The sequence below is a fragment of the Pseudonaja textilis genome, chromosome 1 (assembly GCF_049901715.1).
Source record: "Pseudonaja textilis isolate UNSWEBS1 chromosome 1, rPseTex1.2, whole genome shotgun sequence".
In the NCBI taxonomy this organism is placed as follows: Eukaryota; Metazoa; Chordata; class Lepidosauria; order Squamata; family Elapidae; genus Pseudonaja; species Pseudonaja textilis.
This window is the reverse complement of record NC_141990.1, coordinates 147,038,773-147,065,161: the sequence shown is the minus strand read 5'-3', so window position 1 is coordinate 147,065,161 and position 26,389 is coordinate 147,038,773. Positions and strand designations below refer to the sequence as shown.

At 38.7% G+C, this 26,389-nt stretch overlaps 2 protein-coding genes across 6 annotated transcripts; both read left to right on the top strand.

Annotated features, from left to right (window-relative positions):
• The first annotated feature begins 562 nt into the window (after nt 1-562).
• On the top strand, nt 563-9,655 carry LOC148127857 (uncharacterized). Of its 4 annotated transcripts, none has more exons than XM_087919130.1 (3): nt 563-676; nt 4,119-4,353; nt 8,064-9,655. In XM_087919130.1, the coding sequence occupies exon 2, from the start codon at nt 4,133-4,135 to the stop codon at nt 4,322-4,324; it is 192 nt and encodes a 63-aa protein (XP_087775256.1). In that variant the 5' UTR covers nt 563-676; nt 4,119-4,132; the 3' UTR covers nt 4,325-4,353; nt 8,064-9,655. The 4 variants fall into 4 exon arrangements, with proteins under 4 accessions (XP_087775256.1, XP_087775250.1, XP_087775265.1 ...); XM_087919124.1 differs by having other exon boundaries at nt 8,040-9,655; XM_087919139.1 differs by having other exon boundaries at nt 577-676; nt 4,123-4,353.
• MKKS (MKKS centrosomal shuttling protein) lies at nt 8,396-26,177 on the top strand. Of its 2 annotated transcripts, XM_026710384.2 has the most exons (4): nt 8,396-9,380; nt 19,886-20,061; nt 22,583-22,693; nt 24,162-26,177. In XM_026710384.2, the coding sequence occupies exons 1-4, from the start codon at nt 8,396-8,398 to the stop codon at nt 24,600-24,602; spliced, it is 1,713 nt and encodes a 570-aa protein (XP_026566169.2). In that variant the 3' UTR covers nt 24,603-26,177. The 2 variants fall into 2 exon arrangements, with proteins under 2 accessions (XP_026566169.2, XP_026566170.2); XM_026710385.2 differs by lacking the exon at nt 22,583-22,693.
• The last annotated feature ends 212 nt before the right edge of the window (nt 26,178-26,389 follow it).

The window sequence follows — 26,389 nt, the reverse complement described above, 5'->3', positions numbered from 1 at the left end:
AAAACATCCACTTGTAGAGTTCAGTTGAAATGTATTAATTTCAAAAAGCAGGGGCTTTTCCAAGCAATAACTACTGGATCTGATGAAGTAAACCCCAACATTTCAAAAAGATTTTAATAAGTGGATAGGTAACTCTTGGGTCAAATCTCACCAAAATGGCACCTCCGTTTCTTTTTATTCGCCCTTCTGTTTGGGATGCTGCTCCGCTTAAACCAGGGTATTTAATATAAGCAAGAATATATACTTGTCTTTCAATAAGCTACTAATCTATTCCATGGCAGTGGGAAATACTAATAAAAGACTTATGTGATTAACAAAATTAAGGAATGTTTGAAACCGATCCCTCAAATTCACGTTTCAATTCAAATTGAATAATCCCCCTCCTACACACACACTTTATGATTTTTCCGGTCAATTGTACGGTAATATTGTAGCCGAGACGCTGCTCGGCATTTTTTCCCCCCATTTTCGCTTCGCCTGAACTACAATTACCAGGATGCATCGGGACATCGATTTAAAAAAACAAAACAAAAAAAAAAAACCCGAAGTTGCGGTGTATCTTGGAATTTGTAGTCTCGGGCTTTCGTTTCCATTTCCGGAAAGCCTGAAAAGTGGAAGCTTGAAGGACGCGAGGACTGTGGGGTGCTAGAGTGTTTTGCTTTCCCGCGCTGCAAACGTAAGAGAGAGGTATTGGGTCGGAATGCATTTATGGGAAAGGACGGGTGGCAATTAATTTTTTTATCTAAAAGGGGGCGGGGAGTAGAAGCATCTGCTGCTTGTAGCGAAAGGAAAACGGGGGTCCTAATTAACTAGAGCATTTTTCGGGATACACAACCTGTTACAGAGCAGATTAAAGCATGCTTTACACAGTGTAAAATCCCATCTCAATGACACTCCCTACCTAACTAACCAAGGCTGAGCTCCAAAAGCTGAATAGGATTAGATCTACTTATTATTTGAATGGAGACCATCGAGATATACTAGGTAGGACTATAGAAATAAACAAAAACAAAAGCAAAATGGGAAGGTAATGGCAACTGAAAAAACGGGGGCTTGTAGTCGCCAAAAGTAAATCGTGATTCAGAGGAGATTTCTCTATGAACTATAAAAATAGTACACTGTTGAATCACAGATAAAACCTCAGATGAAATCACAGGGTGTTTTGCTTAACTAAATGAAGCTTGAGCAAAATCTTTAGAAAATTCTCTCAATGGCCCAATAATATCACTTGCCAAAAGTCCCATTCTGCCTTACATAGCTCAGCTTCAGGGCCAGCCATAGGGACAGTTGTATATGCAGTTTTTCAAATACCCTGGTTGAAGAGACCCACTTGCAATCTGAAATTATACAATCCAGATAACAATTAATACCTCATTCAATTTTAGGCTTAATATTAAGACTGGGGGTGGGGGTTGTTTCAGAGCAAGTGTATCCTCCACTTTTGGAGATAGTAGGGATGAGCTCTAGCCTCACATTGTTCTTGTGGCTTTCCAGGATGTGTATTATGTATGTGGAAGCTGGCTACTTGATTTAAAATTTTGCACGGTTGAGCTTCTGAACTAAATGGAGCATCCCTTCAGATAAGGCAGGCAGTCTGCTGAAGACGGTACCATCCTTTATTCCCATGCAAAATGCCTAATGCGTCAATTAATTGCCAACTAAAGATGAAGAGAAATTATGGAAGTGGCCAAATACTGAAATTAGCTACATGATGATTTATTCCTTTATTGGTATCATTTGAATATTTAACATGACAACATAATTACAAATCTAATATCCAAAGGTCAAAGCAAGTGAGCATATTGTCTTGCCTGACTTCTCACAGTCATAATTGTCATTTGTCATTTCCAGTTGCTAGTAATAGATATTTCAATAACTGAGGTTGCTGTTTTAGGCATACATGTATGTATACATGCACACAAATTGAAGCATTTTGATATTTCTTCAGAAGGGCATTTGGTATTTTTTAGAGGAAGCCATTTATATCCCGAGGGATTAGGATTTTTTTAAAAAAATATGACTTGTTTTAAGAAAATAGAATGTCTTTTCACATGAAAAATGGAACCACTTTACATAATACAGTCAATAAATCCACATGCAGAAGCTGATTTTTACAGGGAGCTGGTATTTGTTGGTCAGAAGCAATAATAAAACATGTAATTTTTCTTCTGTCCATGCTACATTATTTTTAACATCCACGTGCCTTCTTCCACAGCCCATCTCACATAATAGAAAAAAATATTCTTTACTGCCCCAAATGCAATGCATTAGATACAGACTTGATGTTCTGTAGATGGATGTGCTTCTTCCTTTTCCTCAAGGAATATTCTGGTAGAAGAATCGAGTGGTAGCCCAAGCCTCTGGAGTTGATCATGGAGGAGAGGTGTGGGATGGGGGGAAGAATTTGTGAAGTTTGTTTTGTGTTAGCCCAAATCCACACCCAAGAAGAGTAGCTTCAACTTCTATTTATATGCAAATAAACCATTCTTTCCTCCTAAAACAAAAGTATGCTGATTTAAATAATTGAATTAAATCTGTTTCCATATTGATATATAATTCCTGAGCAGGAAGACATACACTACTTATTTGCTATAACAAATTATATACATATAATTATGCATTATTTTCTCTTTGAAGTCAGCTGGGTGTAAAATGTTTTAACTATATAGACTGCACTTTAAATATGCATGCTAATTTTTATGATGTTCAAGTTTTAGAAATTAACTTCTTCTCTAATTTCTTCAGAAAAAACTGCCTTAATTGTAATAGATGACTCACACATGTTTTATATAAAAAGCTTGATTTTATTTTAAATCAAGAGGGTTTTTTAGTTTTTGTTTGAAGTGTAGTCTGATATAGATTAACTTAAAAACTGATCTCATTACATTTAATAGGACTTATTTTCAGATAGAATTGCAGTTTAATATAATTGATTTTTTTAAAAATTAACACATTTTAAATAAGGTGGGGAAAAAAAGTAACATGATGATCTGTTGAAGCAAGCTAGAACTAAGGAGAAATTTCCTGACAGAGTTAATGGAACAACTTGCTTCCAGAAGTGGTGGAGGTTTTTAAGAAGAGATTAGACAACTATTAGTCTGAAATGGTTTATGGCCAGGATGGTGAACCTATGGTAAGTGTGACGGAAGTGGCACATAGTGTCATCTATCTGGGCATGCTAGCCATCACCTGTTGCTCTTCTGGGTTCCGATGTGCGCATGCGTGTGCCGGAAGCTGAGCTTCTGGTTTCCGGTATGCGCATACAAAATATATTTTCTTTAAATATGTTTGTTTTATTCACAAGACTAAAATATAAAACAAAAAACACAAAAACGTTCATCCAACGCTAACAACAACCCCCAAAAAATGTGTATAAAAAGGCATAAAGGAATAACTCAAGGATCAAATTAATCTAACATTAAACATAAAGATTCTACCCTGTCTGGATGTTGAAGAGAAAATAATAATAATAATAATCCTGATGTATTTGCCTCCCCTTACTTAATACAAATGGTTATAAGCTTTCCCATCCTTATTTAATAAAATGCTATATTAAATAAACAAATATTCCACATGGGAAAGTCTCTAATCATCAAATCAACCCAATCAATTTCCAGGAATCTTCATCCAAAAGTTCCCAGGGAGAAAGATCCAAGACCACACGTCCTGATGTGCCAGCTTTTCTATATTATGCTCCCAGAGTATCGTGAGCATTTCAGCCCAGCGCATTTGGTAGGCATGAGGTTGAAGTAGGCAGCTTTATAGTATTCTTCTGGTTTGCAAAAGAAACAAGATAAGATTCGAGGAGTGGTGGAACTTTTTAGTCAATATCTGTAGCCAAGTATGATTCTTATTATTTATCACGAGAGATTTGATTTGGCCTTTTATATGCAGTGTTGCAGCATAGGTCATATATTGCATGAACATCTTTAGAAGCAAGTCTTCCCGATATTTATGGCACTTATTTCTGAGAGAGAGAAAATACCAGTAGTAACATCATTCAGTCAAATGTGAACTTGTTGTATAATAGGATGGTGTTGGTGGTGATGATCTGAGTGGTATGATTGGATTAACTTGTTTAGTAGAACATGCTCAAATGTCTCAATTTCTTTGCCTAGGTAGTGAGCAGCACATGGGCCTTAGAGACTTTTGGAAGAACTATCGAGTTTTCATTATTTCAGGAAGTGGCATGGTGCTGATACATTGGGGGTGGTATAAAATCAAGTCCAATCCCCTTTTTCAACCCCCCAAAAGGGACTATTATGAAGACTCTGGCATTGTGACGTACATGCTGCCGCAGGACAAAGAAAATGAAGGGAAATAATTGTAAACCGCTACAGAATGAAATAAGAGGTAAGTACAGAATCATTACAAGGCAACAAAAATGCAGGTAGCCCATGACTTATGACCACAATTGAGCCCAATATTTCTGTTGCTAAATAAGGCATTGGTTAAGTGAGTTTTGCCCCATTTTACAACCTACCTTGTCACAGTTGTTAAGTGAATCCGGCTTCCCCATTGCCTTTACTTGTCAGGAGGTTGCAAAAGGTGATCACATAACCCCGGACTACTGCAACTATCATAAATATACGTCAGTTGCCAAGCATATGAATTTTGATCACATGACCATGGGGATGTTGAAACCGTCATCAGTGTGAAAGATGGTCATAAGTCACTTTTTTCAGCACCATAGTAACTTTGAATGGTCACTAAACAAATTATTGTAAGTCGAGGATTACCTGTACAACCATTAAGACCACAAAAGGAAATGTTGACGGACAGCTAATCTCTTTAACTTCCTATACCCTGTTGTGGAATTGATGCCTTTTCTAGAAGAACTGTGGTCTGGAGTCTCCCTCTGGGTGACATAGTAATGGTCCACAATAGAGAGCCTCTAGTATCAAATAATAAGGAAGCTTCCCTCCCTAGCATAGGCATAAATGTCAACATCACAACTTCTATGAGTAAATCCTAAGACCGGGAAAGGAACTGGCAAACAGAAACTAAGGATCTACTTTGCTGTCATAGCGTAGAATTTTCCCTTGGAAAATGAGGATTAGTAAAATTTCGCAAAACCAGGGACTTTCTGATGTGGAGATGTTGCTTCTGCCAGCAGCTCATTAATTGGCCTCAAGCAATTCATTTTGTCTGAATTTCATCCTGTTCTCAAAAAAAAACAACACACACCACACAATGCAATATAGAATTTTGGGAAGCAGATTTAAAGCATAGGGATTTTATATACTCAAAATGGGCAAACGTAAGATAATATAATTTGGTGCTCTGGCCAGGACCCATTACAGGATTAGGCAAGAATCAAATCACAATATAATAATAACAAATAACCCCAATATTGATTGTCTCTCTTTTTCTCTACGAAAATTGGATAGTTTGATATCCCGCGGCAATGTTTTAGCCTCATTAAAGCAGAGGTGGGTAACCTGGTTCCTTAAAAATCTGACTGCATTTTCTTTTTCATGATCTCTTTATAATAGTTACAACCATAAATTGGATTTGACAAACATAGTCTGTCCCCTTCACCCCTTCTCTCTTTCTCTCTCTTTTTCTTATACACACATACAAACATAAATATATATGTACCGATTGTGTATATTCAGTATACTCTCCTAGCTGGTTAAATCATTTTTCATCAGTTCACAATATTTGTACATGTAGCAGAACCAAAATGTTAGGCAATATTCATGTGATGCTGAACAGCTGCAGTTCATCTGCTACCTTGGCAGAGCTATTACGAATGTAGCTTTTGAGCATAATTAATAATAGCACTCACTCTGAACTCATTAAAGCAAAATTTGTATCTGTGCCTTTGTTCAAAATCATGTATTCTTAGCCTGCCTATGTCTGTGAGCTTTTTTAAAAAAAAACTTTATCTTTTAAGATAAGACTAATACAAATTAAGAAAACTATAAAAAGGAAAGAAGTTCATAAGTAACAGTAAAAAAAAACCTATATAAAAAGTGACTCCCTCCAGAAAAGTACAATTTCCTTCACACCTTCTATAACATTTCAATGAAACAAAGATCTTTCTTTCCATATCTCAGCCCTTATCAATAATCAAATTATATAAACGCATTCAGTCCTAATCAGCAAAAGTCTACCAAAAGTAATAACTTATATTTCTTATTATATTACATTTTAACTTAATAATATTATACATAATATTATATTTCAATGTAATCAGTCCATTTTGTATTCCAACTTGACACTTTCTCTAAGAAATACTGCAAAGCAAAAAAAATTTCTCATTTATGAACTGATCTTTAAAGCGAGTTGTTCAATCCTGGTCAAAAAGAAATTCCATCAATAGCTATCAGAAACCACAACATATATATTGACTCTGATCAAATAAATCCACTTTGAATTCCTTCCGTTTACTTTTCTTGATCTTTAATCCTATCAAATAATGTCCCACCAGCTAATTTCTTATCATTTTCTCTTTCTTTCCTCTCAGGAACAGTTGCATTAATTTAACACATCCCTTTTATAAATCCAAGATAAGATTACTTTCCAAGTCACTCTTCTGATTTATTGTTTGTACCTCCCCTTTAATTATTAAGATATCAGCTGGTTTCATGTGTAAATTCATTGTGGCATCTTTTTCCATATCACACTCATATTCTGGCATTATAAATTCATTTTCAGACCCACAGCATCTTTTTCCATATCACTTTTGTAATCTGGCATTTTTAAAGAATACTAATCCATATTGAGGTCAACCTCAATCTGTTTTATTCATTAAAATCTGTTGTTCTTCTATATCCACTGTTACAATATCAGACAATCTTGTAAGTAATAGTTAAATACAGTGCTCTCAAACAGACTTAATTTCTTTTATAGCAAAACATATTGCTCCATTGTAGTAATGGGTATTAATTAATGCTTTAATTGTAATCCTTAGTTCTCTCTGGTTCGCTCTAGTCAACTTTCAAAATCCCTTTTAAGATTGGTTTCTTTTCCAATCAATAAAACATTCCCACAGGAGGTGGATTCTTATGGTTAATTTCAAAATCTTCATGTATTATTTTATAAAATTTTAAACACCCCATAGGAAATATTCTTTCAAGTCCATCTACCTCATTAACTTTTCAAAGTCAATACTCTTTTGCTGTATTCCAAGTTCAATTCCATGTTAGTGCCAGAATGGCAACGTAATCATTCTATGTGGATGCCCCAGTTGGTTTCAGGTATCCTTTAGTTGCCTATGTTTAATTACTTTCAGATTTCTTTCTGATTGCAAAAGTTAGAGGCCTTCTTTCAAAACCACCAAAATTTAGACTCTCTTGCCAAGTATTCCTGAGGCAGTTATTAGAAAACAATGTATGAAAGATCTGGCACAAAAATTGGTCAACACCCCCCCCCCCTTTAAAACAGTCATGGTAAAAATCTTGCCTTTTGTAATTTCTCTTTAGCTTGTCAAACCTACAGCTTACCCTCAAAAAGGACCTTCCACATTCCTAGATATTGTATCATTCAGTTGGATACACAAGTTCACGCATCTAGGATGTGGCTATGATCTTTTTATTATGTATATTCAACATGTATACATGCTGTTCTGTAATAAAATGAAATCTGGACTTTCTTGCAATTGACACAAAACTTTTTCCAATAAAGTTTCGATTAATGTCACATATATGAAAATATTTCAAATATCACTAAACAGCTTCAAAAGGATTGCTAAGATATGAGCTGAGAAAATGTGTAAAAATATCACTTTCATCTGTATACCTCTAAACAGAGAAGAAATAAATCTCTGTAAATCAAAGATTGAGTGCTTTATTGGCAAAAATCCATAACTGCCCACTGTTAATGCTATTTTTTTCTGCATTATGCTTATATAAAAGATTATGATGAGTAATCTGAGCTGGCAAATTATCAGAATGTTTTCTACCCTGCAAAATACTCACTTCTGTGAGTATTATACCTGATTTTCAGAGATTGTTTGCCATAAGTTCTTAATAAATGTATTTTTCTGTGATTATAGTATCATGAGATCTCTTTTCTTCCTCTCCTCCTTATAGGCATATCTCCCTTATTTATTATAGGTCTCCATCAACAAAAGATGTAAGGCAGCTGGAATAGTAGAAATTGGTTGTCCATGTCTGGATTTTTATTCATTGGTGGTGCCATCTAACAAAACAGCAAAGCTTGCTTCGAAAACAGCATGGAAATGAACTCAAAACAGTCTGGCTGAATGAAGCAACTTCGGCAATCATCACATTGATCACATTGTTTAACATCAAATAAGTGCTATTAAATCCCTTTGTTCTCTCAAAAGAAAACCCAAGGTCTCACATGCCTATGTATAATGCTAATTAAAAACTGTTTTGTAGAAATGAAACGCTTCTAAAGCTTGACTGGAATTTTGTCGGGAAAGATGTCTCGCGCTGGTGTTAAAAAACCTTCCCTCTGCACCACTGGCCCTTTAACTAAGGAGGTGATTAGCCAGGCTGCCTCCACATTTAGTAAGATAATGAAGTCCTGCTATGGCCCCACAGGTAGGCTCAAACAATTTCACAATGGCACTGGAGGATATGTTCGTATTTCATCACAATCTTCGGTTTTGCTGAGTAATCTTTGTGTCACTCTTCCCGTCTTAAAGCTTCTGGTTGCCTCTATGCAGAATCACCTTGCGCTCTTCAGGGACAGTGGCTTATTTACAGCAATCTTTTGCTGCAGCTTGCTTGAAAAATACGAAAGCCTGAATATGGCTCGGTACCCATTCATTAAAATTAGTAAACATATTTTGAGCCTCTGCATTGACTACCTTTCGTCTGAAACCTGTGGTTGCCGAATCCCGGTGGATTTCAGCAGTTCTAAGCTTCTCCTTAGCCTGGTGCGCAGCATTATATTGAGCAAACGTGCTTGCATGCTTAGCAGGAAGGAAGTCGATCACGTCAGTATATTGGTATTAAAGGCCTTTCTGTTTACAATCCCCCAAAATGTGGATTCTAGTGCCGTGCTAGGAAAATGCCATTACATCCCTGTAAAAAATAAGAGAGTTATGGATTCTGCTGTCTATCCTGGACTTTTAATTGAAATGCCAGAAATGCATCTGACCCTGCCTTTCAAGAGAACTGCTTCAGGCCAGATCAAAGTGGCTCTGTTTGGCATGTCTATGTCAGGACATTTGTCTCATGCCGGAGAAGGAGCCATACTTATCCATCGTGGAATTTCTCTAGAAGCTGAAATGTTGGATCAGTTACTCAGTCTAGGCAGGGAAGTAATAACTGATGGTGTCGGTCTTGTGATATGCCAGAAGGTCATCCACCCAACCTTGAAGCAGTATTTAAAGGAGAACAATATTGTTGCTGTCGAGAGAGTTGGAATAAGAATGATGGAGCCCCTGAAGAAAATGACAGGTAATGAATAAGCTTTCAGACATGATCACTTTCAGATATGATCCACAAGAAAATGGGAAGTGGAAAAGTATTAGCAGAAATCTTTTCTTTTGTCAGTTCTCTAGCTGTCCAAATTGTAAATGCTGGATTATTAATTGAGCAATGGTCATGTGTTTGACCTATCTCTAATCTCATCCCACATATTTACTTGCTTATTTAATGTATTTGGTTTCCCATCTCGTGTGCATAACTCTTGGAGACTAACCATTAAAAACAATAAAGAATCAACTTTAAAACAACAGAGTTAAGATAAAGTAACTTAGCAACTAGGAACACTAAGTTAACACAGGTAAGAGCAACAAATGAGCTCCCCCATACTCTTGGTCCCAGACTCAAGGGCAAAAGCCAGGTTTTCAAGGAAAGACCACTTAGGGGAGATGAGGTTCCAGAAGGCAAGTCCCATGGCAGAAAAGGCTTTGATTCCTGGATCCCACCTTTTGGTCAGGACAATGAACGTGCTTTTTCCACCAGATCCCTCATAATGGGTAGACGCCCAAATATTTCAACAACCGTTGCTTCCGTCAGTTTTCTTAATTACAGCTCTTGTAAACAATTGCTTGAAAATGAGAAGAACCTATCCTGATTTCCATTCCGCAATGATAAAACCTATTGAAGCAAGATAGCGTGTCACTCAGTCTTCTATTTACACTAAACCATGTGAAACTCCCTAGAAAGTGTCACACCTCATGTTAAAGGAACAGATCATGGATTACATTTCACAAATCACAGTAGGCCAAGCTAAAATCAATTTTGTTTCCTTCCCTTGTCATGGGCAATACTATTGAAACATTTCTGACATTATTTGTATTAAAATAGTTGATATACAACTTCATTGATTTATTCAGTTGAAACATCTCTGAAAAAATATCCAGGATTTAAAGGACATCAGGTTTTTTTTAACATAAACAGCATCAAAGTCCAGTCTAGTTAGATCCTAGAATTTGAATCACAATCACATATTTCCACAAAATGTCATTGCATTCAGCAGTATTAAGAATAAATCATTTGAAGCACTATCAAATTACTATGCTCTACTGCAACTTAGATTGAGCCTTTTTGACTTTTAACTACACTTTTAATTATACTTTCAACTACAATATTGCATGCTGCTAAGGCAGAATCAGAATTGGCTCCATATAATGTACAATGAAATGTTAATGAAAATAATTTGTGTTTCAGCCTCTTTGATGATTCAACTCTCACAGTCATATTTGCATCTGGGAAAACCATGGTTTTCCATGTCCCAAAAACATTTTGTCTAGACCTATCATAGTTTTCTTCTCAAGTAAGAGATGTCATTTTTTTCATGACTATATTCACCATTTGAATCCAGAAAGTGGCTTCTTTGAACTTCTCTACCTACTATTTGCACAGGGTTGTCATTGCCTCTTGACTTAATTTTCCTTTGTTTGATTTTGATACAGGAGCAAATTGTTTTTTCACCTTTATTTTCTCCCATGAGCTGTTCAGAGCATCCAGAAGTGGGAGGTGCTTCAGTCTCTTCTGGAAAGGCTGGGCTTAAAACTCCAGGACGCTCCTCCTCCATGGGACACCTCCCCAGCATCCCCCAGTTTTAGCTCAGCCTTCGTGGTAAGAAGTTGTGAACTCCCTGACTGGAACTGTTTTCTGATTCAGCTAGTCAAAATTGAGGTTTGCTCTTGGGTTAATTCGGCTTGTAAATTTTTCCCCAATTAATTTGGTGATTTCAAGGCTTGTGGCTCTATTAGGTCATCCCCCCGATTAGTTTGAGAGCAGTTCTTTGTGGCTGGCGGAGCCTGCCACTCCGCAGGCAGCGTGAGACGGCCGCTTCCGGCAATTAGCTTATCTAATCCCCCGATCGTCTTATCTCTGCGATCTTGGCGGAGCACTCACAGCTGCGGCTCACTTCTTGCCGTTTCGACTGACAGGATCATTTATCTGACAATTTAGAGAGTCAGCAGCAGCGGTTCGTTAAACTGCTCAGGCAATTAACATCGTAGATTCTGCCTTCCTGCCATTTTCAATGGCTGGCTTCAAGTTCGCGACTAAATATCACAGGCGCCATTCCCCACTGGTTTCCCTTCTTGGGGACTGGGGCAGGTACCTTCCCACTCCACTTCCCTGGCATTATTTCTCTTTTATCTTGCTGGGGTTGGATAAGCAGGCTAGTCCTTAAACAGGAATTTTTTTCATTTTGCAATTGCTTTTGGATCATTACATTGGAGTGAAGCCGTAAGTGCCATTTCAAACAGCGGGACATTTTTGACAGGAAATGATCCATCCAGGCCCTGTATAGCTGGTTTCCCTTGTTGGGGACCAGGGATCCAGAATATTTCTTGCTTGGAGCGCTTGGGGGTTTTCCTTGTTGGGGACCCTTAGATACTGTTTCCCATATACATAGTTTTACATGTAGATATAGGCACGTATATGTGTGTGTGTGTGTGTGTATAGACTTACACTCCTGGAGAAGCGTTCTACTTTTAACCACAGGGGTAGGTATCACCCCTAAGTACAAATAATAATAATAACAACAATAATATCAATAATAACAACAATAATAATTTAAAAAAATTAAAGTTAGAGGCACGAGAATCAGTCCTCTACAATGGAAGGTGACAACGTCTTCCGCTCCAAGACAAATAAGTCCTGAGATAAGTCAGTGGGCCTCCAAAAGGCCTCTAAGGCGGCGGATAAGGATGCCCATAGACAGCACCAAGCCTTGGAAAGGCCGTTGCAGAAATGGGCCAGGGAGGCAGACAAGATGGCTATGACACAACAATCGGATCAGGGCCCAAGTACATTGTTGGGGCCCTTGGACTTATCCACCCAGCCCAGACAGGCTATTTCGGGACAGCTTCCCATAGGCATATCTCCTCCAATGAGCACTGCCTGGCGAATCCCAGAGGCAACCTTCACCCCTACGGCCACCGGTTTAAGACAGGAGAAGAGATTACCTGAGACTATTCCCATCGAAATGAGGCAATGGATGGAGATGGTCATACAAAAGGGCATTGCGGCTGGAGTTCAGCAATTCATCCCGACCAGACACTTTTCAGCTACTTCGGAAGCGGGATCCCTGTCTGCTCGATCCTTTGCACATATGGGACATCATCAAACTCAGGTATTCCCCAATATCCCTGACATACCAGCCCAGGGTCTTCGGGAGGAGGTGGAATTAGATGACCAGGATGTTCCCATGGAGGTGGGGTTGATCCATCAGATGGACTTGGGGTTGTCAGAGGCTGACCCACTAGAACAAGGAATGCCAGATGACGAAGGCCTCATTCTGGACCAACCTACCTTTTCTGGTCTTTTTCATTTGTACCTCTTTAAATCTTTACTGTTCAAAGGAAAGAACACCGCTAAACTTGGCACATCAAGCCCTCGTCCATTGTCAACAGGGGACGAATCCGAGGATCTAATGTTCTCACAACCAGCTAATGAGACAGAAACTATTCCTGTCCCTCGTATGTTTGCTGAATTAGTACAAAATCAATGGGCATCAGCAGCATCTTACCCAGCCCCAACAGGTATTATAATTTGGCACCAGAGTTTTCAAATTTTCTCAAAATGCCAGAGGTGAATGAGCCCATTGTGGCACTGGCCTCTTCTTCAACCTTTCCCAACGAGGCCAAGGAAGCCCTGAGACCAGAGGAAAAAAGAGCAGAGTTGGCACTCCGTAGGGTGCATGTTTCTGACGCCTGGGCCATTAGGGCAGCTACAGCTGCGTCCTTTTTTACACAGTCCTCCCTACGATGGCTCTTCCACTTGAGGGATATATTGCCGGCGTCAAATGTCAGAGCCCACCAGGACATTGCTAAGATTATTGAAGCGGCAGAATTCTCCTCCAACGCCACATTTAATGCAGTCAAATTCTCGTTTAGAGCCATAGCATCTCACATATCAGCATGGAGACTACTATGGCTCAGACATTGGCAGGTGGATACCAAGCATAAATGCAAGCTGGCATCAACCCCAATATCGGGGGATAAATTATTTGGCAGTGTCTTGGAGCACCTGCCTATTGAGAATAGAAACAAGAAAAAAGTGCTTCCCCCTCTTTTTCAGAGGTCTGAACACAGAACGCCCCAGTCGTTTCGAAGGGATTCCTTTCGGCCCTACTATCAAGGCCCATACATTCCCAGATCACAGAGAACATCAGGCTACAGACCCAGTTTTAGACAGGATAGGTCGGAATCTTCTGATAGAGGTCAGTGGGGAGGCCAAAACAGAAAAAAACTCAGAGGTACCGGAGGCTGATTTTTTCGTCACCCCAAGTGAGTCCTTGACAGCAGCTCCCATTGGAGGGCAGCTAAAATTGTTTGCTGGTCAATGAGACAGCTCCACCTCTGATGCGTGGGTCAGGAACTCTGTTAGGTTTGGTTTGGCGCTAGAGTTTCAATCCTCCCCTCCCCGAACTTTTTCATTAGGAGCCCTAGGTCCACGGACCCCATTAAGAGAGCATTGATGCAGGAGGCTATCAATCATCTTCTGCATATTCGGGCCATTAGAGAGGTCCCATCTGAACAATGGGGTCAAGGCTGTTACTCTCTATTGTTTGTGGTCCCAAAGTGTTCGGTGGGCTGGAGGGCAATTCTGGACCTCAAACATTTGAATAAATCATTGGTTTATCGAAAATTGAAGATGACTACTCTCCAGTCCATTCTGCTCAGCATCAGAGAGAACGATGCCCTGACCTCTATAGATCTGACAGAGACTTATCTACATATACCAATTAGACCTGCTCACTACAAATATCTTAGATTTTGCTATTGTAATCGGCACTACAAATATATCACCCTACCATTCGGTCTGGCTTCGGCCCCTAGGACTTTTACCAAGGTCCTAGCGGCTTTGGCTGCCTCCCTCAGGATCAAATCTATTCGTTTACAATGTTATCTGGATGATATTTTAATTTTGTCATCTTCCAGACATCAAGCGAATTTGGATACCAAGATTACTCTGGATACCCTTCAAGGTCATGGCTTTTCCATAAATTGGGATAAAAGCCATTTGATCCCTTTAACTAGGTTAGTTCATTTAGGGGCAGTGATAGATACCATGGAGGGCAAGGTTTTTCTCTCCCAGGACAGGTTAAACAGTATCCAGTCTTTGGCCTGAGAGATCAGAGCCTTAAAGAGAGTTTCCCTGGCAGTTCTGTCTCAACTGTTAGGGAAACTGATTTCTTGTATTTCCATTGTGCCTTGGGCTCGATTCCATTCTAGAGATCTGCAATGGTTCTTGCTACCTTTCCAGCAATCCAGAAGAGCCACTTCCAACATCCGGATAAAGGTACCGCACAATGTTCTCTGATCGCTCCACTGGTGGTCGGAAAACACGATAAACAAGGGGTGTCCTTTCAAGGAACCTTGCAGGGCAATGATCACAACAGATGCCAGCCTGGTAGGATGGGGAGCTCACTTCCAATCCCACACTGCACAGGGAAGTTGGACTATTTCCGAACAATCACAAAGCATCAACCTGTTGGAGCTGCGAGCAATTCATCTGGCGTTATGCAGTTTTCTACCCCTTTTCCAATCACGCCACCTTCTGGTCTTGACAGACAATATCACAACCAAGGCCCACATAAACAGACAGGGGGGTACCCACTCCAAACTTCTGATGCTGGAGACGGCCAGGTTGTTGAAGTGGGCCGAGGCCAATCTGTTTTCGCTCAAGGCAGAGCACATAGCAGGGGCCTTAAACACACAAGCGGACTGGCTCAGAAGGGCCACAATAGATCAGACAGAGTGGCGCCTACACCCATCTTTCTTCCAGGAAGAAGTGCGGAGGTTTGGGCAACCAGTGATCGATCTATTTGCCTCTCCCCGCAATGCCCAATTGCCCCGGTATATTTCAAGGTACCCGACTCAAGGGGCAGAGGCCGTCAATGCCCTGCAATGTCAGTGGCCTCCCGGACTTCTATATGCATTTTCTCCACTCCCTGTAATGCCCAGGTTGATCCAGAAGTTATTGGAGGAACAAGCGGAATTGATATTGGTCGCCCCTTACTGGCCCAGGCAAACGTGGTTCACGGACTTACAGGACCTGTCGAGAGAACAACCTTGGAAAATTCCACCATCGAGGGTTTCCCTCTTGCAAGGGCCAGTACTTCACCTGGACCCACAATGGCTCAGCCTAGCCATATGGAGGTTGAGCGGAGCTGTTTAAGAACCCAACAGATTTCAGAGGATGCTATTGCCACCATACAAGCATCCAGACAGTCCTCAACAAATCATATGTACAAGACCACGTGGTCCGCTTTCTGTCGCTGGTGCCAGGGGTCTAAGATTGACCGAACCACCCCATCAATAGGACAATTATTGGACTTTTTATAGGAGGGGTTGACCAAGGGCCTATCTCCAAATACTTTACACAGACAGGTGGCGGCCTTAGCCTCGGTGATATCCTGGACCTTCATTCCATAGCGCACCATCCACATGTCCGCAGCTTTCTTAAGGGTACTGCAAACCTACAACCTCCTGTAATTCACCACTATCCCACTTGGGAGCTCAACAAAGTGTTAACCGCACTTACAACTGGCCCGTTCGAGCCTTTAGGTCTCAAATTCCTGACATATAAGGTGGTCTTCTTAATTGCGATCACATCAGCAAGGAGGATTTCCGAGTTGGCAGCATTGTCGATGAGAAAGGATCTGTGCGTGTTTCATGCGGACAGAGTGGTTCTCAGATTGGATCCATCGTTCATCCCTAAAGTAAATTCAGCCTTCCACAGAGCGCAGGAGTTGGTGCTTCCAAATTTTTGTCTGAAACCATCTCATAGACTGGAACATCAATGGCATCAACTTGACGTTCGAAGGGTGTTAAGCATCTATCTAGACCGCACGGCGGCATTTTGAAAATCTGAGGCTCTATTCCTATCCTTCAACCCATCCACTTTAGGACACAAGGTGTCGTCGATGACCATTGGTAGATGGTTGAGAGCCACCATAGCTAAAAGTTACAAATGCCTGTCCATCTCAATTCCTAAGGGCATTACAGCCCACTCAACAAGGAGTGCGGCAACATCAGCAGCATGGGCCACACGGGCTTCCATAGATGAAATTTGCAGAGCGGCAACTTGGGCTTCACCATCACCCTTTGTCAGAAATTATAAAATTGATGTCTGTGCCTCAGCGGACACTTCATTTGGCAAAAGAGTCCTGCAGAGGGTCCACAGAGTTTAGGAGTGGATTTCGATCCAGGTGGAGTCCCTCCCTAAGGACAAGCCAAGCTTTGGTATGTCCCACTTCTGGATGCTCTGAACAGCTCATGAGAGAAAGGGCGTTGGTACTTACCTGATATGCCCGTTCTCTGTGAGCTGTGAAGAGCATCCAGCCCCACCCATTTCTTTCCATCTGGTGGGGTTCCGTTCGGGTCAGGGATCTAGATTAGGTGATGAGTTCTGGACTTTGGCACTCAGTCTTCGCAAAACTGGGGGATGCTGAGAAGGTGTCCCATGGAGAAGGAGGAGCGTCCCGGAGTTTTAAGCCCAGCCTTTCCAGAAGAGACTGAAGCACCTCCCACTTCTGGATGCTCTTCACAGCTCACAGAGAACGGGCTTATCAGATAAGTACCAACGCCCTTTTTCACTTAAGGTTAAATATTTTTCATTTCTGAGCATGAGAATGGTTGGTTATCATCGACATATCAAAGATTGTTAATGTTTCTCCCAGGAGTTTTAATTCCTATTTTTTCTAGTTCGGTCTTTCTTATATATTCTGCATGCAAGTTAAATAAAAGGGGACAATCTATAACCTTGGGTTACTTCTTACCGGATTAATTGCTCCATGTCCCATTATAATTGTTGCTTCCTACAATTTCTTCAGTACAAAGATATGATAATCCACTCTGGGTTTTTAAGGCCTTTTACAAGAAAAAAGTCAATGAAGAAAAATGGGGTATCTGTTTGAAATTCTCTTCCCTTTTCCATTAGTCATCAGATGTTAGCAGTGAGTGAATCCAGCTACCATAGTAGAGCCAGAAATTCTAATTTATTAAAGATTGGGTAGAAAAATCTTAAAACATTAATCTTACTAGTATGTTAGAGAAGTACCACTGTTTGAGAGTTTGAGCATTCTTTTAATATTGCTCCATTTTTACATTAGATTATAAATGTATATTTTGCATTCCTTAGGCAACAGGACCTAGCATTGTTGGGAGCAAAGTGCAAATAATGCTTTTACATTGTAAAACACCCAGAGCATATGGGACAGTATACTTTTCCCATATAAACCCCCCCCCCCTTAAATTACCCCCCCCCAATTTTTGGGGAAAGTTGGAAAAAAAAAAAATAAAAAAAAAAAAAAAAAAAAAAAAAAAAAAAAAAAAAAAAAAAAAAAAAAAAACAAAAAAAAAAACACCGAGGGAGGGGCGACGAAAGGGGGGGAAAAACAACCCAAACCACCGAGAAAAGAAAAAGAAGAGCGGGCCCGCGCCCGGCCGCCCCCCCCCCACCCCCCCCCCCCCCGCCCCCCCCCCCGCCCAACAACACAAAACAAAAAAAACCACGCCAAGGGGGCGCAAACAACCTATACCTTTTTTTTTTTTTTTTTGGTGTGTGTTTTTTTTTTTTACATCTAAATCAGTGGTGGGATTCAAAATTTTTTTGCTACCAGTTCTGTGGGCGTGGCTTGGTGGGCCTGGCAGGGGAAGGAGACTGCAAAATCTCCAGTCAGAGGTGGTATTTGCTGGTTCTCTGAACTACTCAAAATTTCCGCTACCGGTTCTCCAGAACCGGTCAGAACCTGCTGAATACCACCTCTGGTCTAAATGCTATTGCTATTTGTAAGATTTTAAACAGTTATGATGGTATTTTATCAAATTCTGTGCCTTTGCTATTGGAAGTATTTTTGCTAAAAAGTAGATTTGTTGAGGAGAATTTAACTTCACTTTCCAAAATGTCCTACTAGTATAATAAACAAACTTTGTGTGTCTTTCATCAATTTTGATAACTACTGTATAATCAACCTGATTTCACTATTTTATCCATTCATTGATGTCCATGTGTGTAGTATTCTTTTTAATTGTTGGAAGAAATGTTTTGCTACATTGAATGTCACTGGCAGCATTCTCTTTCCTGCTTCATTCTGTACAGTGAGACCAATTTTTCGGTTCTGCCAGATTCTCTTAGACTTTCAATTTTAATATGGTATGATAGAGTTAAGGTAAATATAGATCTTAAAAATCATTATATTACTGTGCCATATTGAGAATTTGGAACTGATATAAATCCAGACTGTACCTGAAAATGCCTTTATGGGTCTCAGCACAAGAAATATTTTAAAGGAACGAAACAGTAGATAAAGAAAAATTAACTTATCAAGAGTTGTTGGAACAGGAACACAGAGGACATAAAATGAAATCAAGACAACAATTGATGCAAAGGGATTTAGTTTTCAATGGTCTTCAGATACACAAGAGAAAGTTTGAAGGTAGATAAACATTTAGAATTGAGCGGCAGAAAAGTATTTGAAGTTGAAATATGTACAAATAATGACCATATAATTGCTAAGATGTATAAACTTGAAACTTGAAACAGAAGAATAGGTAAGAGTATGGTTAAGTGGACCGAGAACTTTGGATACAATATGCAGTGGGAAAATGTGTGGCTAAAATTGCTGAAGTTTAAATTAAATCAGCAGTTAAAAGAATTTTATACAATGTTGTACCATTAGTCCAGAAAAATTGTCTAGAATGGTATAAAGGTACTTCAGATTTATGCTGGAAATCTGATCAACATGAGTCATTTTCTCGTGCTTGGTGGACTCGGTGGAAATTTCTGGGTTCAAAAACATGTAATGATTCAAAAAATGTTAAAGACCAACATTCAGCTGAAACCAGAACTTGTCTTCAGCAGCTGCAGCCAGTTTCCAGGGCCATCTTAGGGCTCAGCAGAGGAGGCTAGAACACAGCAATAGTAAGGTTGCCTTCCATAATATTGAATAATGTGTGGCCAATCGTCTGTCATAATTAACTGCAAGGAAGGTGACCTGTTAAAATGACTTCCACTCCATCCCTTTCAAATTTAGCTTAGAAATCACATAGATTAGAAAGACTGGTGGACCTATATGACTCACCCACCAATTAACTAGAAAAAATGATTAATTCACAGTACTTTCAGATTTACATATGATGGATAATGTTGATAACTCATTGTCAATTGACCTGATCTTTTTATTAGAATATTTAATTGATTATCACAGAAGCATCTTAGAGCAATAAATCTCACAAATTAAGTTCTGTGCTTTTCTGAGATTATGCTTTCATAATATAAATTTTATTCGTTTAATTTTTGCAGCCCTATTAATTATAAGGTTTGTCCAAATTACCTGCCTCTATTTCTTGCCACGGAACATTTAAAGAACATAGAAGCCTTAGAAAATATCTGTTTTTATCCCAAATAACTTTTCCATTCCCAGCAGTCATTTAAAACAGGCTTCTTTCTTTATGGGATTATACATGCCTTTATTTTCCTTAATTGATTAGGTTCTCAGCCAATACCTTCTTTACAATTCCTGTCTCCTGCTTGTTACGGCTATCTGAAGGACTTACATACACAATGTTTTGATTCAAAATGGTTCCTGCATCTAATTCCTGATCAGCCGGTTGTTTGCAGCTTGCTACTCTGCAATAGGAATGAAACAGCATGGGATGAACTAAAGGTAATCTCTTTATATATCTTGCAGCAAGCAGTAGATGAAGGGGCATGTTAGAAGGTTGGTCTCTTGGTTAATTCTCTCTACGTATGAAACCAATAATAATCTTAGACCATTAAAGCTTATGGAAATCAAGAGTTGTACTACAAATAAGGTGCTTAAGGCTCTCTTTAACAAATCATCAAAGTGGACCAAGTCTGGAGAGTTTGTTAATGAGATGCAAGATGATTTAGGGAAAGGATGCCAGGAAGACAAATACAATCTATAGCCATGGATATAATTGACATAAAGTTTGGAGAAAAATATAATTGTCATGAGTGTTAAGTTTGAGCAATGAGAGGCTGAACCAGAGCATGAGTGCAACAATACTTTATTATAACAATAAAGGGCTGACCGTGCTTGCCACGCCAGGAACTGGCTCGCAGCAATCAGCAACTGGTTGGACCCCGCAGCCTGCTTTTATAGCTGGCTGCTGGGGAGAACCAGCCAATGAGGAAGGGGAAGAACGCCCACTCAAAGTGAGTGGACCTGAGTGAGAACTCCTAGAGTTCTCAGGACATAACAATGAGTTTCCTCTCTCTCTTGTCAAGGGAAGTGAAGCAGCAGGTACAAGTGTAGGCCTCTCTTAGCCTCTCCATATACAGGTAGTCCTTGACTTACAACAGTTCATTTAGTGACCGTTCAAATTTACAATGGCCCTGAAAAAAGTGACTTATGACTGTTTTTATGACCTTTGCAGCATCCCAATGATCATGTGATCAAAATTCAAAGGCTTGGCTGCTGATTCATATAGTCAGTGGGGAAGCCAGATTTTGCTTAACAACCGGGTTACTGATCAACTGCAGTGATTCATTTAACAACTGAGGCAAGAAAAATTGTAAAACGGGGCAAAATTCACTTAACAAATGTCTCACTTAACAACAGAAATAGTGGGCTCAATTATGGACTTAAGTCGAAGACTACTTTGCCTATGTATTGTGAAAATATAAATAAAGAGAGAGGATCATGAATGTGACCTTAGGGATTTTTTTAGGAAAGAAAGGGTAGAATAAAATTATAATGTAATATTTGGACAACATTGCACAAATAGATATTTGACAGTATTTAGGACAGTGAGTGTAATTGTTGTTATGGGGCAAATATTCTAATATTCTGTCAGAGAGCTGATGAAATCAGGCTGAGAGGCATTAAATTGTGTTTCTTGATTTACAGCTGCCGCTTTTAATGACTATTTTAAGGAAATTAGCATGATGAGTATTTTGGCACAGAAATCTTCTCAAGAAAAGAAAAATAACACCTCTTTTTATCAAAGATGAGGTGATAAAAAAAAAGAGAGAGAAATGATTAGATAAATGGGGCTTTGCAAAGTGTGTGCAAATAGGCTCAATATTCCATTGAGATTAACTCTTGGGTTTGTTTAAATCAAGAGATTATTGGTTTAGTTCCTGGAAGTTAATGGGGTTTCCATATCACATGCTGAGTGCAATTGTCTGAGCAGAGTAATGACAGAAGATATGGTAGAATTCTGGTGAGAAAAAGAGAAAAAATCTTTAGAGTCACGAAAATGTCTCCCGTGCCTGAAAGATAGATAATTGCCTAAAGGAAGGGAGAAGGAAAAAAAAAAAAAACCTTTTGCAGGCTTCATCAAAAGTAAGCATTTCTAATGGTAGAAGGGCATATCTCTTGCTATTCACAGCTTTATCTGATTAATTATTTGGCTGCAGGCTATTGAATTGCAATTTATGCCATGGCAGTGTTTGCTATGTTCCTGATCATCACACCTAATAAGCATGGATGGGACATGATCTGTACTGCTCATCGTATTTGCAATATAAGGTTTCCAGTGCAGTTTTAGATCTTCGGGTTTGTTTTTGTTGCATTCTGATTTCAGTGCAACATGCGTAATCCAAAAATCTCTGTTGACTGTGCTGGTTGATTACGTATAATGAAAGTACTTTTCTGCTTTTATTTTGTAACTTAATCTTCTACTTTACAAATCTAGTAATTTGCGCTTTTTTAACTGATGCATCTTTTTAAACCAATTATATTAAAATGAACGTAGGTGGTCCCTGTTTGGCTACCTCTTCATTTAGCAACGCTCATTTATGATGGTTAATTATAAAATAATTTTATAAGAATCCTTCTATTTACATACAGACCTTGATGGTCTATAAAACAAAAGAAAGCTGAACTAAAATGGTAAACATAGTCATGATTTTACATGCTTTACTTAACTTCACTAGTTGTGATCACTACACAAGGATTACCTGCATGGTTTGCTAAGTATTTAAATATTACATTAGTTGTCTGTCAAGCTGTATAAAAGCAGATTGAAATACCTGGAACAATCTATGTTAATCTGTAACTGAGCAAATAAAATGGGATAAGTTAGTATGCCTACTAAACCAGAATTCCTTTGCAGAAAGGGAGGATAAATTAATTGGAGAAAAAAATATATGTTTTGTTTGGAGGGGAAAATATCAGTGTCTATAATACAACTATTTGGTGCTTTTTTCCCCCTCTGCAGCTTGCTTGTCAAACGGCAGAACATGCTTTGCAGTTAACAGTCAAAGATCCATGGATTTTGCTGGGCGGAGGCTGTACCGAAACTCATGTGTCCTCCTACATAAAGCACAAGGTTTGAAAATTTAATGGGGGATATTTAAATCTTCCTTTAAGGCTCCTCGATGTATATGTGCTTATGAGTACAGATGAAACACCTTATTGAGACCACATGCTGTATATTATATAACATTTAATACATGTATGTCTCTATAGATTTGTGTATTATAAAATCAATATTAAGGTTAAAGCAAGGAGAAGGTAAGGTAAGGACACTGTTGAACCAAGCTTGATTACTAGTGACTTCATGTTTGTGTCATTTTGGGAGCAATAATGCAGAAATGATTTGCATTGCCTTTCCCCCTACTTTTAATTTGTGGGGAGTTTTTTTGTTGCTGCTGCTGTTCCCAGTTTAGCTTGACTTTAGGCTTGAGGTCTCTTGGTAATCTCCCATCTATATTAACCAAATCAGGTGCTGCTTATTTTATTTTTTTCTGGATCAGCCAATTCTGACTAGGTGATAGCATCTGTTAGGCAAAGGAAAAGTATGCAAAGGTTCTATGTTCGAAAATAAATGCAACCCAATTATGTTCTTTGACAGTGCACTTGGAGGCCACACAATTCTTTTCCAGCAATAATATTAAATTAAGGCAGAATAGAAAATATTATATGGGCGTATTTGTTTTTTATAATATTGTACAAGGACCTCAATTGTGTCTTCATTTTCAGGCAATGCATCTTTCTCATGCAAAAGGACTTACAGGTAGTCTTAAACTTATGATTGGTCACCTAGTGACCATATGAAGTTACAACAGAACTTTCAGAGGGGTACCTGTGTGCTGCTTTTGAAGTTCCAATGCTTGCTTCCCTCCCCATGGTCACTGCAGCACATGCAACTGGCCCACATGTATGTCCATTTGTAAATCCTATGGTCATGTAACCATGTTTTTGATGTTTTTGCCAAAAACCAGCATTTACTTCTAGTTTTCAACAAAACAGGCCCATCGTGAACAATTGGTTAACTTGACAATCAGAACAAAAAAGGTTGTAAAATTGGGTTGGTCATGTGGCACTTTACAACTTCCATTGATTTACAACCAGCGAAGGGTAGACTCCATTACACTCACAAGTTGTGGGCTGCCATCAAACTATTTGACACTTACTTGAGGGTCATAAACCACAATGGGTTTCTTCCCAGATAATCTTACATTGAGCTATAACAGCAATAGCACTTAGACATATATATCGATTCACAGTGCTTTAAAACCCTCTCAAAGCATTTTACTGAGTCAACCTATTGCCCCCAACAATCTGGGTCCTCATTTTACTCACCTCAGAAGGATGGAAGGCTGAGTCAACCTTCAGCCGCTCAGAATCAAACTCCTGGAGTCAGCAGTAAGTTAGCCCTGCAGTACTGCATTCTAACCATTGTGCCACCACGGTTCTTATAAACTGATAAATAGTATTATACTAATACATGACCTACTAATGCATAGTAGGTCAATGAGTAACAACAGCTTTCATTTTCTCCCTCTCTGTTCTAGAGTTGTAGTGTAACCGAGGGGACCTTGAAAGATCTAGGTTGTTCTTCGGAGGAATTCCACTTAGTAACTGATTGTTTTTGCCACTCACTAGAGTCCATTGCTCACTCTCTGGAGCATGACAGTGGTGACATTCTCACTGATACCCATTGGGGTCATTCATGGTCTGTTCCACCTAACATTCCTAGCAACTCTGATTGGTCAGATTTTGTTCAAAAGTGTGGGTGCGGCCTTTGCAACAAACAGGAAGACCTCAACTGGAAGATGTTAAACTGTCATTCTGTTTCTTTCCTTCCCCAAAACTGTGTTAATGAGACCTCTGTAACATCTGCTGACCATCTTGTCCTGGATTGTTTTGCTGCAAAGCGGAACGGTTTGCAAGTCGCAGTCGAGACAGCCCATCTCATTTTAGATATCTCACATATAATTGAAGATCGTAATTAGTTGTGTGTGCACATTTAGCAACTGTGATGCATTTATGCAATTATAGGCCTCTTTCCAACCACATCTCTTGCAACTTCAGAAATATCTGTAACAAACATTGGAATTCTCAAGGTCATGTTTTGCTATTTCCTACCAATCTATTACTGGAAGAAAAAAGCATTTCCTGCTGCATTACAGACTCCAGAGAAGCATTTGCACATATGCAAGTATGGACCAGAAATATCGGTTGCAACTTGGCATTTCTTGATGTAACATAGATAATTTGGTCTTATTTTTGTTTCTTTGCGTGTTTGAAATTTTAAAAAAGGCATATGCTACTGAAAACACTTATGGAAATATGTAACATCTTTGGCTAGGATACCATTACCACTGTTTGTCCAGAATGTGAAAAGTAAAAGATTGTGACTAAACAAAAATTTAATGTACAGATGATAACACCAGATATTATATTAGCCTCTGTAATAAATTATGTTACTTATTTTAGCTCACCATGGAAAACATCATATATCATTAGATATGTCATAGATTAATAATTTAAGGACTGAAGTACAACATAATTGGATTCTAAATAAACTATTTTTCAAAACACAATGTCAACTTTGAAATTCAGCTGCCACATTTTTTTAAGAGAACAGTCCAAATATAAGTAAAGTCCAAATTAAGAATATTTTATTCTTAATTTAGGAATTGTTTAATTTAAAACTGGTTTAGTTGTAATAGATTGTTACAGATTCAAAATATTTTTCAAGAGTATGTACAGAAAATAGTATTTTTTCTAGCATCAGCTAAATTAGATATATTACATTGAGAAAAGTTTCTCATTTCTTTCCTGTTACCTTTATTAATTTCATTGCAGAAATGTTAATATAGGAAACAAATTATTTTGTTATCTGCTTTTATCTTCCAAAACAGAAAAAGGTTAAAAATGTGAGGTTCTTGCCTGCTGGCTTTTTTAAGTTAGCTGTTTTAGAGATTCTAAAACTTTAGTTCTTAAAGAGGTAACCTTATAAATAATTTTAATTTCCACCTCTAATGAATATCACACCATAACTGAAACATCAGTTCTGCCTGTTCTCCTTCCATTTAATATATCAAAAGTGTTTCAGATACAATTGGTAGTAAGAATGGATTGCTTACAATATAGAGCAGTTGCTTCCGTCTTTGAACTGGGAGTATCCTGGGATATGGTTAAAAAAAAAACAGAGCGGTGGCTATCATAGTGCAATCAAAGTGCTACCATTTTTATGTGTGTCACCTATCATGGCTACCACCTTGAATATTTTTTTACCAAAGTCTGCATGCATCTATGCTTTGAAATATGAACTGACATATTTTTTCCTAACACGGTTTATATAAATATGCTTTTAACATAAAAAATTAAACACACACATCTCATTTTGTTACTCTCTTCTTTATTATTATTAGCTACCCAATTTGCAGGTGATCTTGAAAAGTGAGCTGTAAATTCTTGCCTGTGTTTTTACACTAACTTTATTTAGTACTTTTCTTCCTGAATTGTTGAAATCAGAAGATCATTTTATAATCATGAGTGGTCTAATAAAGATATTACCTCAGGTGAGCCACCTGATTATGACTTTCTGTGTTTAATCTGCTTTTTCTTCATAACCTGTCTAAAAAAAGAACTTAAAAATCATTTTGTTTAAAATCAGAATAAAGAAGTCACTCATTTTAATATGCCCCACATAGGAGGATATATCAGCTGTAAACAGAGTTCCACAATCTAAGTGCTTGAAATCTGATCCATTGTTGTCAGTCCCAAAACATGT

Coding starts and splice junctions, on each gene's coding strand:
- LOC148127857 (XM_087919130.1), top strand. CDS start 4,133: ATGGGCCTTAGAGACTTTTGGAAGAACTATCGAGTTTTCATTATTTCA.
- MKKS (XM_026710384.2), top strand. CDS start 8,396: ATGTCTCGCGCTGGTGTTAAAAAACCTTCCCTCTGCACCACTGGCCCT. Junction 9,381..19,885: donor GCCCCTGAAGAAAATGACAG/GTAATGAATAAG, acceptor TTAATTGATTAG/GTTCTCAGCCAATACCTTCT. Junction 22,694..24,161: donor CCTCCTACATAAAGCACAAG/GTTTGAAAATTT, acceptor TCTCTGTTCTAG/AGTTGTAGTGTAACCGAGGG.